General features: G+C 34.8%; 3 protein-coding genes across 8 annotated transcripts in view; 2 read left to right on the top strand and 1 right to left on the bottom strand.

Moving 5' to 3' along the window:
• LOC142336146 (dynein beta chain, ciliary-like) overlaps positions 1-12,474 on the top strand; it is a 226,683-nt gene that overhangs the window by 137,585 nt on the left and 76,624 nt on the right. The window lies entirely within an intron of this gene.
• LOC142336147 (multiple coagulation factor deficiency protein 2 homolog) overlaps positions 1-12,474 on the bottom strand; it is a 548,941-nt gene that overhangs the window by 465,775 nt on the left and 70,692 nt on the right. The window lies entirely within an intron of this gene.
• Positions 550-2,192, top strand: LOC142336992 (uncharacterized). Of its 2 annotated transcripts, XM_075386001.1 has the most exons (3): positions 550-796; positions 1,216-1,423; positions 1,714-2,192. In XM_075386001.1, exons 1-3 carry the CDS (start codon positions 767-769, stop codon positions 1,923-1,925), a joined length of 450 nt encoding a protein of 149 aa, XP_075242116.1. In that variant the 5' UTR covers positions 550-766; the 3' UTR covers positions 1,926-2,192. The 2 variants fall into 2 exon arrangements, with proteins under 2 accessions (XP_075242116.1, XP_075242115.1); XM_075386000.1 differs by lacking the exon at positions 550-796 and having other exon boundaries at positions 1,138-1,423.

Below are 12,474 nucleotides of genomic sequence, written 5' to 3'. Positions count from 1 at the left end.
ATGATTAGCTTTTGATCATACGTGACTTACCTCACTCAATAAAATGACTTTTGCACTTTAAAACTTAAAGTTTAATTTGTTTAAGGTCAAAGGAACTCATATGTGCAGTAAAGGTCCCTAATAAGAGGCTTCTGCGGAATGATTTTAACAAGTTTTATTAACTTATTGCTGAATGTTTTTTACCTAGTTTTTTGGGCGGCGTCGATTTTTTTTCAATTTAGATCTGTATCTGTTTCTATCTCTATTATATGGCACGCAGGTCTATTCTTTCGCAGCTATTCCGGCAATCTGCCGGCTATGTTCAATTTAAAAACCACTCGTATTGAATCGTCAAAAATGAAAAACTGTTTAAGTATTTGATGATTATGATGTTTTTGGTTTTAAAGGTAACTTTTAAATAGAAAAAAAAATTGTGATTACTGGAAAATCCCTCGGATGCTGTTTTCTGAATATTTTTCAATCATTTTAATATTTGAATAGAGCGATGAATTTTTTAATCTGGAACTTTTTATCTCCTAAGTTATTATTTGGAAAATCAGTATGACTTATTGAAGAACCTCGACATCAAAAATCCTATCTCGTATTTGAAACTGTTCTCAAATGTTCAGTCTATATATTCATATGTCACACACGAGGCCTCACTTCTGGATTGAGTTACCGTGCACGACCCCTTGCACCTCCAAATCCCATTTGCCCTCTTCATTCCTCAGAAGGCAATCAGTACAATAGACTCACGCAAGCGCACGACTCCATTATAGCTCAATGTATGCCCACATATATGCTCATATCTATTCACGTGAGTATGCTTACGGAGATAAACGCTTTGGCCTCAGATTGGCTTTGAAGAGATGTTCAGACTAATAGGCATATTTGACATCAATTTTTGTTCTTATACATATCAAACAGTTCAAAATCTGCAAATTTAGAACCTAAATAATAGAGTCATGGTTTTTAAAAACCATCCGAGTTTCACTGGAATATAATATTGGCAATTGTATCCATAGGCGATATCAGCTTTGTTGTGAATCTGGTCTCTCCTACATATCAGCCCATTCTTATCTTATAGCCACCCCCATTAAATTATAACCCCTCATTATGGTTTAATTTAGGTAATGGGAGCTTTAGGTTCTAGTCCCTCTAAGTTTTGGGATGAAAAAAGCCACTAAATTAAGTCTGTCAGTGAACATCGCTTCTGACTTTTCCTCTTCCTTGGAGGTCGGCCTTACCCTCCCGGGCGAGCTACTCCACCTAAATGACAAGCGATGTATCATGCAGATGAACTCGACCTACTTCACCCTCGTGTTCCCCTACGACCACTGCCTCACCTCTCGTACAATCCACTCGGCCACCGAAGTCACATTCGAGCAGACTGTGCGTGTATTCCCGCCGATGTTCCCGGGCTCAAAGTCATCAGACTTCGAAGGTTTACGAGTTTCTCTTTAAGTGCATATTAAAATACTATTTTTCAACGTACCAAGTTTTCAACGGATTTGAGGAATTTGGTATCAAATGGTGAATATCAAAAACCAAATCTTTAATGAGCAATTTACAAGCGTCCGTGATGTTTTTCTTTTTCGTTCATTTTTGTTTCTGATTCATTAATGGATTGCAATATTTTACAGTTTAGCTCTTAATGTTGGCGTCTTCAAAAATTGCGTCCGCTTTTTAAAATAATTTTTCTGCTTTTTGTAAAATTGTGCGCCGGTCTTTCAGCACATGTTCGTTGCACTCTGTCTATTCATGGCCTGACGTTGCGAGGACTGGATGATCTGCAGATGTACTCTGTGGATGCCTATGCCACTGGACACCTCAACTTCCAACTCACCCTCTTCAAAGACTCACACTTCAGAGTGCCACAGCCATTCGGGTCACCCTTCGTAGTCAAGAAAGCATTTCTAGTTTTTTCACACATCGCGTTTGAATAGTCATTGTTAAACTTCCTACATGCTTATTTTTTCACATGTATAAAAGTACCTCCAGAAAGTTTAGTCCCAATTACGGTATGATTAAGGTAACTGAAGAGCTTTATGTTTTAACCCCTTTAAGCTGGGGGATCAAACGTGGTGATGATCCGGTTCCTGTTAGAGGGCCCCGCTGGTTATCCGGTTCTCTATGAAACACTCCACGTACTCCTAGTCTACGTTGAAACAAAAATTTTATTTGCCCAAGGGCTTAGTGTCTTGACAAGAGGGAGCTAGAGGCTGAGTGCATGTTGGAAGGTCCAGAGGACTAGCAATAATGTTCTAAAGACTAACTTTTTGAGAACTTAGGAATGACCAAACGTTTTCAGTTTTCTCTCCTTCCAATGAAATTGAAAACAAACTTTGACAAACTCTCAATTAACGTGTTGAATATTTTAACGAGTTTTTTGCAACAGCATTGACTCAAGAAGCATATCCGGGCAGAAAGGAAATTGTACCGTAACGCAGCGTGCTGACACGAAGGCGCTTGCATCCGAGTGGTGGGTGAAAGTCCCAAGTTGACTAATATTCATGTTGTAACTTATTTAGAGAACTAAATGTTAAAGATACACCTCGTTCCACACAAATGATTGAAAATTGGAGGAATTATTCATACCACGTTTAAGTGGTCTTCGGATAATACACAAGTGATGCCTACGTAAATAATACTGCAGTCCCAATGTACGTAATTAAATAATTCTGAACTGTATCAGAGTTGTCGATGTGATTGCCAACAATTAAAAGATAATGACATCAAATCGAGTTAGGACTGCTAATTTAGGACTAGAAACAAGTGGTAGCAGTTTTTATATAGCACTGTTGTGCTGCCTTCGGTTTTATCGCCTCATTTTTTTATCCGAAATTCTCTAAGGTTGGTTGTAACACCAATTTTAGTTGGTTTGGCTGAGCCCCCTTACTTGTTGATTGATTGCTCTCGAACAAAATTTGAAGCTGTGTTTGTAAACGTGTGTCTTTTTTAATGTAAAATTTATTCTTGGCCGTTTTCTTCTAGAACATTCTTTCGGTTTGCCTCTCGAGTGAATTTGTCAGCCTTTACTTTTTAGTTTTTGTTTGACCTAAATTACTATTTTTCAGAGATGAACTCTGTTGCTAAAACAAAACCGATTGTGAGATAAGCTATCGCAAGGCCCTGAAAGCCGAGCGGATAATGTGTCAGACTATTTTGCTGGATGCAGGTGTGCGGACCCCTTCGTGGTCAGAATTTGTGCTACCATCAAAAATTATCTTGGCTAGAGGCCCTCTAAATTAAGTGTTGTGGCTTTGATCTTTAATTTTTTTTCATTATATTTTTAAGCCTCTGGTGTTTTTGATTGTTTTTAGATGAATATATTTCACAGGGTTTTGCGTGATGCTTTATTGTATTTTTCAGTCTGTAGATATGTTGGCTATCTTGGTTCTGTAATTAATCAATTCCGCTTTATCTCTACTTGTTTTCGAAAATGTTTTGTGTATTTTTTTTTTATTTTTGCCCGTATTTAGTGTTAATTGCTCTCAAACGAAGTTCGAAGCAATTATTGTAAGTGTGTGAGAGTGTGTGTTTTTTTATGCAACGTTTTGGATTGTTTCGATTTCGCGTCTGGAGCGACTTGTTTATGCTTGGCTTCTACTTTTTTTTTGCGTGACTTCGATCAGAAATAAAGTCTTGCTCAGAGAAAAGCGATTGTGAGTTCGATAGCACAAGAGCCTGATAGCCGAGTGATTAATTTGTCAGTCTAGCACGAGGCAGGTCTACGGCTTGAACCCCTCCATAGTGGGATTATTATGCTCCCATAAAGACAAATTTATCAAGTCTACAGTCCCGCCTGTCGTTCAATGGTAGTCGCTTTATGTTTTTTCCTTGGTTTTGAGAACAATATTATGTTGCCTGTAGAAGTGAAGTACGGATGGATATTTCTTAGCATTGATTCAAGTTATGTGTTGACATAAATCAAGCTTTAGTTAGCATTGTTGTCACTACAAATGAAAAGAATAAAAGGAAGGTTTCTTTTTAATTTGTTGGGAAATTTACTCTCAGCGTCAATTAGGCGTTTTTATTGGTTAAAATCAATTTAAGTTTACGTGCGCTGCTTCATTGCTAAACTGAATGCCAGACGGGAAAAAATGTCACAGCGAAAAAGCTTTCATTACTGTCGTCCAGATTCTTTTTTACTTTGATTTTTCACCAATCTCTTTGACGATTGCTGGTTTATTTTTTGATAGTATTGAATTACCACAGTGCTAATTTATTCTAACCCCCGGTTTGGGTTAACATTAATTCTAAAGGACCACAAGATCTGGATAAACTTTATATCGAATTTAGCACATAACTATAACGGTTGACATAAATATAACGGAATATTTTTTTTTGTAAAGGTTGACTTATATATGTATATACCTCCTTATTTTTTGCCTAATAAAGAGCTGTGCAAATTTTTTCCAGTTAATTTCAGGCGTCTAATTGAAAGAAGAAAACTGTTGGAAAAAGCTTTTTCTCTTGATCAATGTTGTCTGTTTTGTATCGACGAGTGGGAGAATAATCGCGGTCCTAAGAAGTTACTATTGCAGTTAAATAGTCAAATCCAGAAACGGAACTCTTTTGGCTTTTCGGGAAACTACTGGAAACTTTTATTGAGGTGCAGCAAGCACCAAGCGAAATAGGAGCACGAACGTAGTTGATATCATGTCTCACCGCCAAAACATTTTTCAGCACACAACATAAATTTCAAAAATTTTTGAACGATTTTCATTTGATAATTTTTGCAAAATTTAATAAGAGCCATTTCGTCAAGGACGTGCAACAAAAACTACAGTACCGAAACAAATGATAGTTTGAAACATTTATGAGCATAGGGATACTTTTATGCAGAAACTGATTGATGTATAGTGTCTGAGAAACGAGCACCGCTGGATCTGACATTTCAGGTGTTCGAAAACATTTCTAAAAATATCTAAGTTTTCTCCCAATTTGAGTAATTTCGGCTTTACTTCTTTTCACACGGACTCATCTAACACATCATAATTTAGGTCATACCTTTTTACCATAATATCATTAACCGCAAAGCAGGACATCGGCTGATGGCGTTGATGGTCTCCCGATTTTGTTCGCTACAACCAGATGGATATCTTCATTTTGGTTTCTTTTTCGCTGTTTTTATAAATATACAGCAGAAAATTGGTTTCGAGAAGATGGTCAATAGGGATAATTGAAATGCTTTCACTATTGTGTATCTAATTGGGATAACAGTGAGACTCGTCAGACGGTGTTTATCTCTGCTAAGTTGCTGTCGACTGTGTACAATTCCAAGATAGTACTGGAGAGCTGTTGGACTACAAAAACTGACAGCAATCGAGACAGAGACAGATACTACCTCCTTCAGGCATCTAAGCCAAACAATCACCTCTCGTTTTGTCAGCTAAAAAATTGAGAAAAAAACTTATTGCGTGATATAACAATCCAATTGTAGTAATAGCTAACGGCATTTGAGGCTCAAGAATTTAGAGCTTACAAATGACCCTAATTGTTCCGACCCCTCTTGAGGGGGGAGGAACTATATACTCAACTGGGTTTTTTTTTGTTCAGTCAATTTTCGCCGATCGATATATTCATCGTAGAGAGTTGAGACTGGTATCACTAGAAAGCTCGTCCAGCGTAGAATATGGAATTAAAAATATTTTTCCAATTTTTAATTTCTACAGGGAGTTATCGAGGTTTAAACTTCTGAGAACAGTAGAGTGAATTCACGTTGTTTTTATTCACATTTTCCGAAATTTTTGCCTAAATTTTTGTCAATTTTGCTAAAATTTGTTGAAATTTTTTCTAAGAATAGTGTCGTTGATTTTATTTTTAAAGACAAACAAGCTTTGTTGATTTTTCTGATTTAATTTTTTTGATCAAAAACTCTGGATAAATATTTCAAAATTCAGCCTTTTTCATCAAAAACAGCACGAAATAAGCTACTTTATTTAGTCCACATTGATTAAATTTTGCGGCACTACACCCCCAAACAACACTAATACACTCTTTGTAGACTCAGAAGGGGGCTATTCCTACTTCAACTTCCGCTGACAGTGCTCTGTAATTAAAACTTTGTCGTTTTTTGCTAGCTTTACTCGTTTATTATCAAAAATGCAGAATTTTTTTTTGAGTTTTCAACAAACAAATTATCTATATCTACAATATTCGAAAAATCAATTGTTCCTAACAGTTAATAAGCATTAGCAGGGCTAGTTTTAAGCCCATCGTGGATTGTTACAATCCAAAAAGATTTCGTATTGCAATCAGTCGGTTTTTTTTTGAAAAAATACCCATTTTTATTAATAAAGAACAGAACATATCAAATGAAAGCTCAGGAGTGACAGGTCCAGTTGGCTTCCTAAGCAACTCCAAGCTAATGCATCTAGTTTTTTACTTGAACGTTTATGATCGTTTCGATTTTAAAAAAATATCGACTTTTTTAAATTAATTTTTAAATAAATAATGGCTTAATGAACTTTTCCTCCATTTTTTTTCTTAATTTGGTCAACTTGCAGCTTAGTGTCGGAAAAGAAAGAATGCTTCTTCATTCGACGTATTTGACATTTGGTCTCGATTGTGTTTTTAGCCTGAAGTTTTTGTTTTCTGGCTCTGATACTACTAGATTTCAGATTTTTTTTGTTTTTAGAAATTTGCCAGCTTTTCACGTTTTCTAGTCACATTATCACATTACTGACAGTTCCCATATCACATTATTGGCGTTCAAAATGAAACACAATTGAACATATTATAATCCTTAAAGATATAAATTATCGTTTTAACGGCCTCGACACTTCTTGCTTCAAGGAATAAATTGAATTTTTTAATTCTGTCTTTAACTGCCATTTTTACTTTGTCAATTCAATTGTTTTAAATTTTCTGTATAGTTATAGGTTTCACTGGCTTCTCATGGAAGAAAACATGAGCCGATATTCTGATATTAGTAGATAGCTGATGGCTTTCATGACTTTGAAAACAATCGTTTTCCCAAACTAAAAGGAAGTTTTTTAGCTTCGCAAGTTTGTTCTTCTTATTTTTCTTTTTGGTACCTAATGTCGTTAATTACAGGTCAAATAGGACATTATGGGTGTCAAGGGAATGTGTCAAAAGGGATTGATTCCCAAAATATTTTTTAAAAATGCGTTATGACCTTACTGACTTCGACACCGGTTTTTCACAAAAAAAGTAAATTAATTTGATTTTTGTCATGTTTGGCGTTCTTTTTGTAGACGCTAGAATTATTCTGGATAATTGCAAGTCTCAAAAAATTCTTTTGGATGAATAAACGACCCTATTTAAATATTTCATTTTGTAATTAATGTTTTTCGTGACTTTGGATATAATTTTGTTTCGAAAAAAATCAAAATTATTACATACTTTTGCCCCTTTTTTTCTTTTTTGTCTACTTGTTACCTAGTCTCATTAGTAAATGGCCTAATAGTAATTTATCGATGTTTGAAGAAGGCGCAAGCGAATATATTATAAGGGCCGAAATATGGCTTGACGGTTTTGACAGCGTTTTCTGGCAAGTTTCAATTGAATTTTTGTTTGTTGTTTTTTTGTTGTTCTTTTTAGCCGCTTAAAGAAATGAATAAGGACAGGTCCTAATGCCCTTCTATAGAAGCATTAGTAATCGTAAACCTTTGTGATATTTTACTTGATATCTAATGGTTTTAATTACTTTGAAGTTAATTGTTTAAAAAAATAAGCGAATTTTTAAACTTTACTGTTTTTGTTTTTTTGTCTAATTGTTACCAAACCTTTTTATGGACTTGTCCATATCTTTTCTGGTGATTTATATGTCATTTTGTTTTGTTTTAGGTTCATCTGACGGTATGTTGACTTCGTTATTAAATTTTGTTTTTTAAAACGGAAAAAAAGTTTTAGATGTAATTAATGTTTGTTGTTGTTGTTTGATTTTGCTGTTCGTCTTGACTCGCTTTCTTAACATTGGCATATCACAGCAATTTAATGCTTCAATTTTTACTCCACTGAGTTATTTGCTTAGGACGCTTTCTTATCGTTCATACACAATTTTTTTGAAAAATACTTGGGCTTTTATGGGTTTTTTGGTATTCCCGAAAAATAATTTTTGGGTTCTCTATCTGTTCCTTATTTGGTAGACAATTATGCCAAAATTGTGGATGGGCGGGGTCGGAACCTTATGTGCCATAGCACATTGCTGAGCCGCCTTGTTCAATATCTGCTTAATTGCGGCGTACCGTTCTAACGCTACTATCGCAGCGAAGCTCCTCTTATGTAGTAAATTTAACAACTATATCTACAACAATCTGTGTTATAGTAGTAATATCAACGTTATCTAGGCGCTTAGATTTTTCGTAAATTTTGAAACTTTTGTCGAAATTTACCTTTCATGATGTTTATACCTCCTGTGTTTTGAATTATCTTAACAAACTTTTCAATTTAGAATTTCTGAAATCGAAAAGATAGTTTTTCATTTTTTTGTAACTGCACATCTCTTGTGAATTTTTGGCTGATATTAGTGTATAAAACTAAAATTTCGTAGATAAATTCTGTTAGATCTCTTACCCACCCCCACCCAGCTTTGTGGGCATATAACTGCCCCCCAGGGGCACGTGCCATTTTTACATAGTAACGTGCTATATAACAATTAACACAAAAATTGTAATTGAGGGGTATTAAAAAACACGGGGGGGGGGGGGGGGGGGGTTGCTAGACAGAGTAGACCCATTTTGTTAGCTTTGTAACTTAAAGTGCTAGTAAGGCATAGTACATGTATTCACTAAAAGCATTTATCACTATATGGTTAATTTTGATGCCTGAATTGATTCATCGCCACACAGAAACGAGCGCCGATGGACTCGACATTCCACGTTTTAGAAAATATTTCAAAGAATAACGAAGTGTTCTTCCAGTTTGAATCGTTTCGTTTCGTTGACGAGACGAGAACCTCGTTAGTTTACGTTCACTGCGATATAATAATTTGCTCAACGAACGATCCTACATTTGAGCAGTGTATAAACAATACCAGACCAGATATCGTCGATGATGTGACAAATAATAAGATGGGCAAAAGTCAAGATCACATGCTTGATTCATTGGTCCAGAAACGAAGTTCAGAAACCTATGGGCGAAAGTCCAAAAAAAATCTGTTCAAGATTTCAGCCACCGCCCCAATTTTGATGTTCTCCCGTCCTTCACGTGAGCAGAGAACCTTAACTCGGAAGCCACGCAGTTCTTTCATATTTGTTACCAGTTCTAGCACTTTATTGGTTCCTTTATTTGCAAATCTGTTAACTATATGTCAGTGTAGTTTAATTCATATTTAACCAACATATTTTTGATTCAGAGTGGGATTTGATAAATGAAATTGTGCTGATAATTTCAACGATTTAGGTAAGATTCTGCATCTAATAGACTGGCGGTATAAATTTTTTATGCCCCAATAGTTTTGTCGAAAAGTTATCAGCTCAACGGAAGAGTAGCTTTCGTTCTATTAGAGTGGTACGTAAGTTCTGTTGTGCTTTTTTACGTGTCTGTATATCAGTTGAGTGAAGAACTGCTTCCTGAAATCTCTCGGCGCAAGTAATCTAATCGTGTATTTTCGTTCTGAATTAAACTTTTTGCGCTGAATTTTGCTAGATGTCGCCTAAAAATTGACATTCCTTTCAATATGGTATGCATATAAGGAGAAACGTTTGCTGGAGGTTGATCGATTTTTTTTTATATTTAGCAGTCAAAAATGAATTTCAATACAGTACGTTATTTCTGAACAAGTTTCCATGATCGCTAGGTGCGCTGATAATTTTTTTAGCTTGATTGATTTGGGATAGTTATCGGGTTTTTGACTGAGTATGGATTATCCCAGAGAAAATCTAGCATTTTGTAATTAATGACTGTGGCAGTATTAGTACAGTAATGTTTCTCTTGACAAAAATGATCTTTGTGGAAATTTTTGTTCCGAACCCACATTAGTGGGGGGGGGGGGGGGTTGTTTTTGGTCATTTTGGCCAGATAGATATATTCATCGAAGAGAGTTGTGAGACCCTTCAAGAGTACGAGGTCAAATTAAGAATGTTTTTTTTGAATTTCGTTTTATCCGAGGAGTTATCGAGATTTGAGTTTTTCTAAACTTTTAGATTTTTTGTTCTCCGTAAATTTTTGTTCAAATTTTTATCATGCTGCTAAAATATGTTAAAATTGTTGACCAAAATGTTATCGGGCTCAAGATACAAGAGGGCTGGTGAATTGTTTGGTCCAACTTTTTGTGGCCTCTTTTTTGGGGTCAGTTTTTGAAAATTCAGTCTTTCTTGATAAAAAATGGACACTGCTCACGCAAGTTTTGTTTACTCATATGAAGGCTTAGTGTACTTTTGATTCCTAGGAAAGTATCCTTTAATTATAATTTTTCCGGCCTTCCGCTAATATTAATCGATACTTATCTACGATGGATTTTTTTATTAGTGATCAGTCAAGATTTTTTTTAGCCAAATTATGATACGCAAAAATTTGGAACAGCCAAGTGTTTTTAATATGTGCGTAGTGATATCAAGACCAGCTTTGCTCTCAACGCGGATTTTTACAAGCAGTTGTATGGTGGAGCTGTCTTTTTAGAATCTTTTCGCACTTTTTTACTACGCCGTTTGCGGACCAGTCATTTTTGATATAGAGGTTTAATTAATGAGGAATCCTGTTAACTTTCGGAAGATGCTCTAGTACTCACGCGTATTATGTTGTCAGAGAAATGCTCATGCTTTTTATGACTTTGACAAATAGTTGCCGTAACTGTTTATGACTCCTTTTGTTTTGCCTGTATTGGTTGCTCGTTTTATGGTCTTAAAAATGAAGATATCCAATGATTTCAGTCGATATTACTAATTGCTCTTCTTATTTAAATGGATTTGTTTAAAAAGTCAGTTTTCTTCGTTTTTCAATCGTATTTCAACCGATTTGTAGGTTCGTTTCAATATTAACGGGTTCCATCCTCTTTCACCTGAAAGAAAGGTTAATCTGTTCAGCGCTTTCTTTTTAATTAATGTTTTCGTGACTTTGATATTACGGGTTTTTGATTTTTGTGATTTGTGGTTATATGCCTCTATTTGTTGTTCATTTTGGGTCTCTTATCAGGTTATCAGATTAATGAAAGGTCTCTTTTGCATTGAAGAGATGCCAATTGAGAATATGTTTGTTCAGCAAATAACTTTCGGTTTGATTGAATTGGACACTTTTCTCGTAATCTTTAGTTGAGTTTTCGATTTTTTCTTTTCTTTGTTTTTATTTTTTCAGTCGCTTGACCTATTCTGAAAATTGACAAGTTAGTTGTTTATGATTTTAATTGCTTCAACACTGTATTTTTTGTTTTTAAAATGTTTGTGAGTTTTTTAGTCTTGTTGCATGCAATCGGTTTTATTAGGACCTACAAAGAAATCTATTCAATTTTTCAGTTGAAAAAGATGTTGTTGATAATTTTTTTGAAGTGTTTTTGAAATATGTGATTTTTTTGCGGATGAGCGAAATCAGAATGTGGATGAGTGGGATCGGATTAATTAACCAAATCAAAAATTAAATACATATTTTGCTGAAAACCGGTATCAAATGCTTTAAAATTATAAGCAATGCACTAAGAACATTAGATATTTTCAACTGTTCCTCTCATCAACACCAATATTTTGATAGGAGACCCGTAACTTGTGATACTAGGCAACAAGTAGACAGAAAAGAAGAGTAAAATGCGAAATTTAAAAAATCTATTTATTTTTTGATACTAAAGTTATAAAAAACGATCGCTATCAAATGAAATCAGTAAATTCATTCCTTCGTTCTTTAATTTGAAGCCGCTTGCTGTTTTCCAGTTTTTATCATTCGACTACAAAAAGAAGGACAAAACAAAAAGACAAATAAAAATTTAAAATAATCTTTTGCCAAACAGCCGTACAGAGGCCGTTAAAGCTATAGGCGATTCACTAAAAACATTAGATATTTTTAATTGTGCATTTCGTCAACAACAATAATTTGATATGCAACATTTAATTAATGAGGCAATAAATAGACAAAAAAGAAGAGCGAAATGCGATTTTTAAAAATGCGTCTATACTTTTTTAAATATCCGATTTCAAAGTCATTAAAAACTTTAGCTATCAACTCAAATCAGTTCATTTCCTTTGTTCATTCATAGGAACCCACTAAGACCTACAACCAATCAGAATATGTCAAACGACTTTAAAGGAGCGACAAAAATAAAAAATTTCTTTAAGTTTTGCTAGAAGACGGTGTCGAAGCAGTTAGAACCATAATCTATTCGCTCTGAGACTGTTCTTTGCAATTTTCCGCCTCTTTACAAGCCAGTATTGTGATTTTTACCATAATGTTTTATCAATGATGTAAGATTTTGTCAATAATGTGACAGAAGAAAAAGAACCTCAATGACGGGAAAAGATCGAAATATCAATTTTTTTTGAAAACTCGTAGTATCGACGCAGAAAAACCATTTCATAGCACTTAAAATTGAATTAAATATTA

The sequence above is a fragment of the Convolutriloba macropyga genome, chromosome 3 (genome assembly GCF_964194025.1).
Source record: "Convolutriloba macropyga chromosome 3, txConMacr16.3, whole genome shotgun sequence".
In the NCBI taxonomy this organism is placed as follows: Eukaryota; Metazoa; Xenacoelomorpha; order Acoela; family Convolutidae; genus Convolutriloba; species Convolutriloba macropyga.
This window is presented reverse-complemented; position numbering and strand designations above follow the sequence as displayed.

Excerpts from the sequence above, each read along its gene's own strand:
- LOC142336992 (XM_075386000.1), top strand. The coding sequence starts at position 1,150 with ATGAAAAAAGCCACTAAATTAAGTCTGTCAGTGAACATCGCTTCTGAC. Across the intron at positions 1,424-1,713 it reads AAAGTCATCAGACTTCGAAG|CACATGTTCGTTGCACTCTG; the intron begins GTTTACGAGTTT and ends CCGGTCTTTCAG.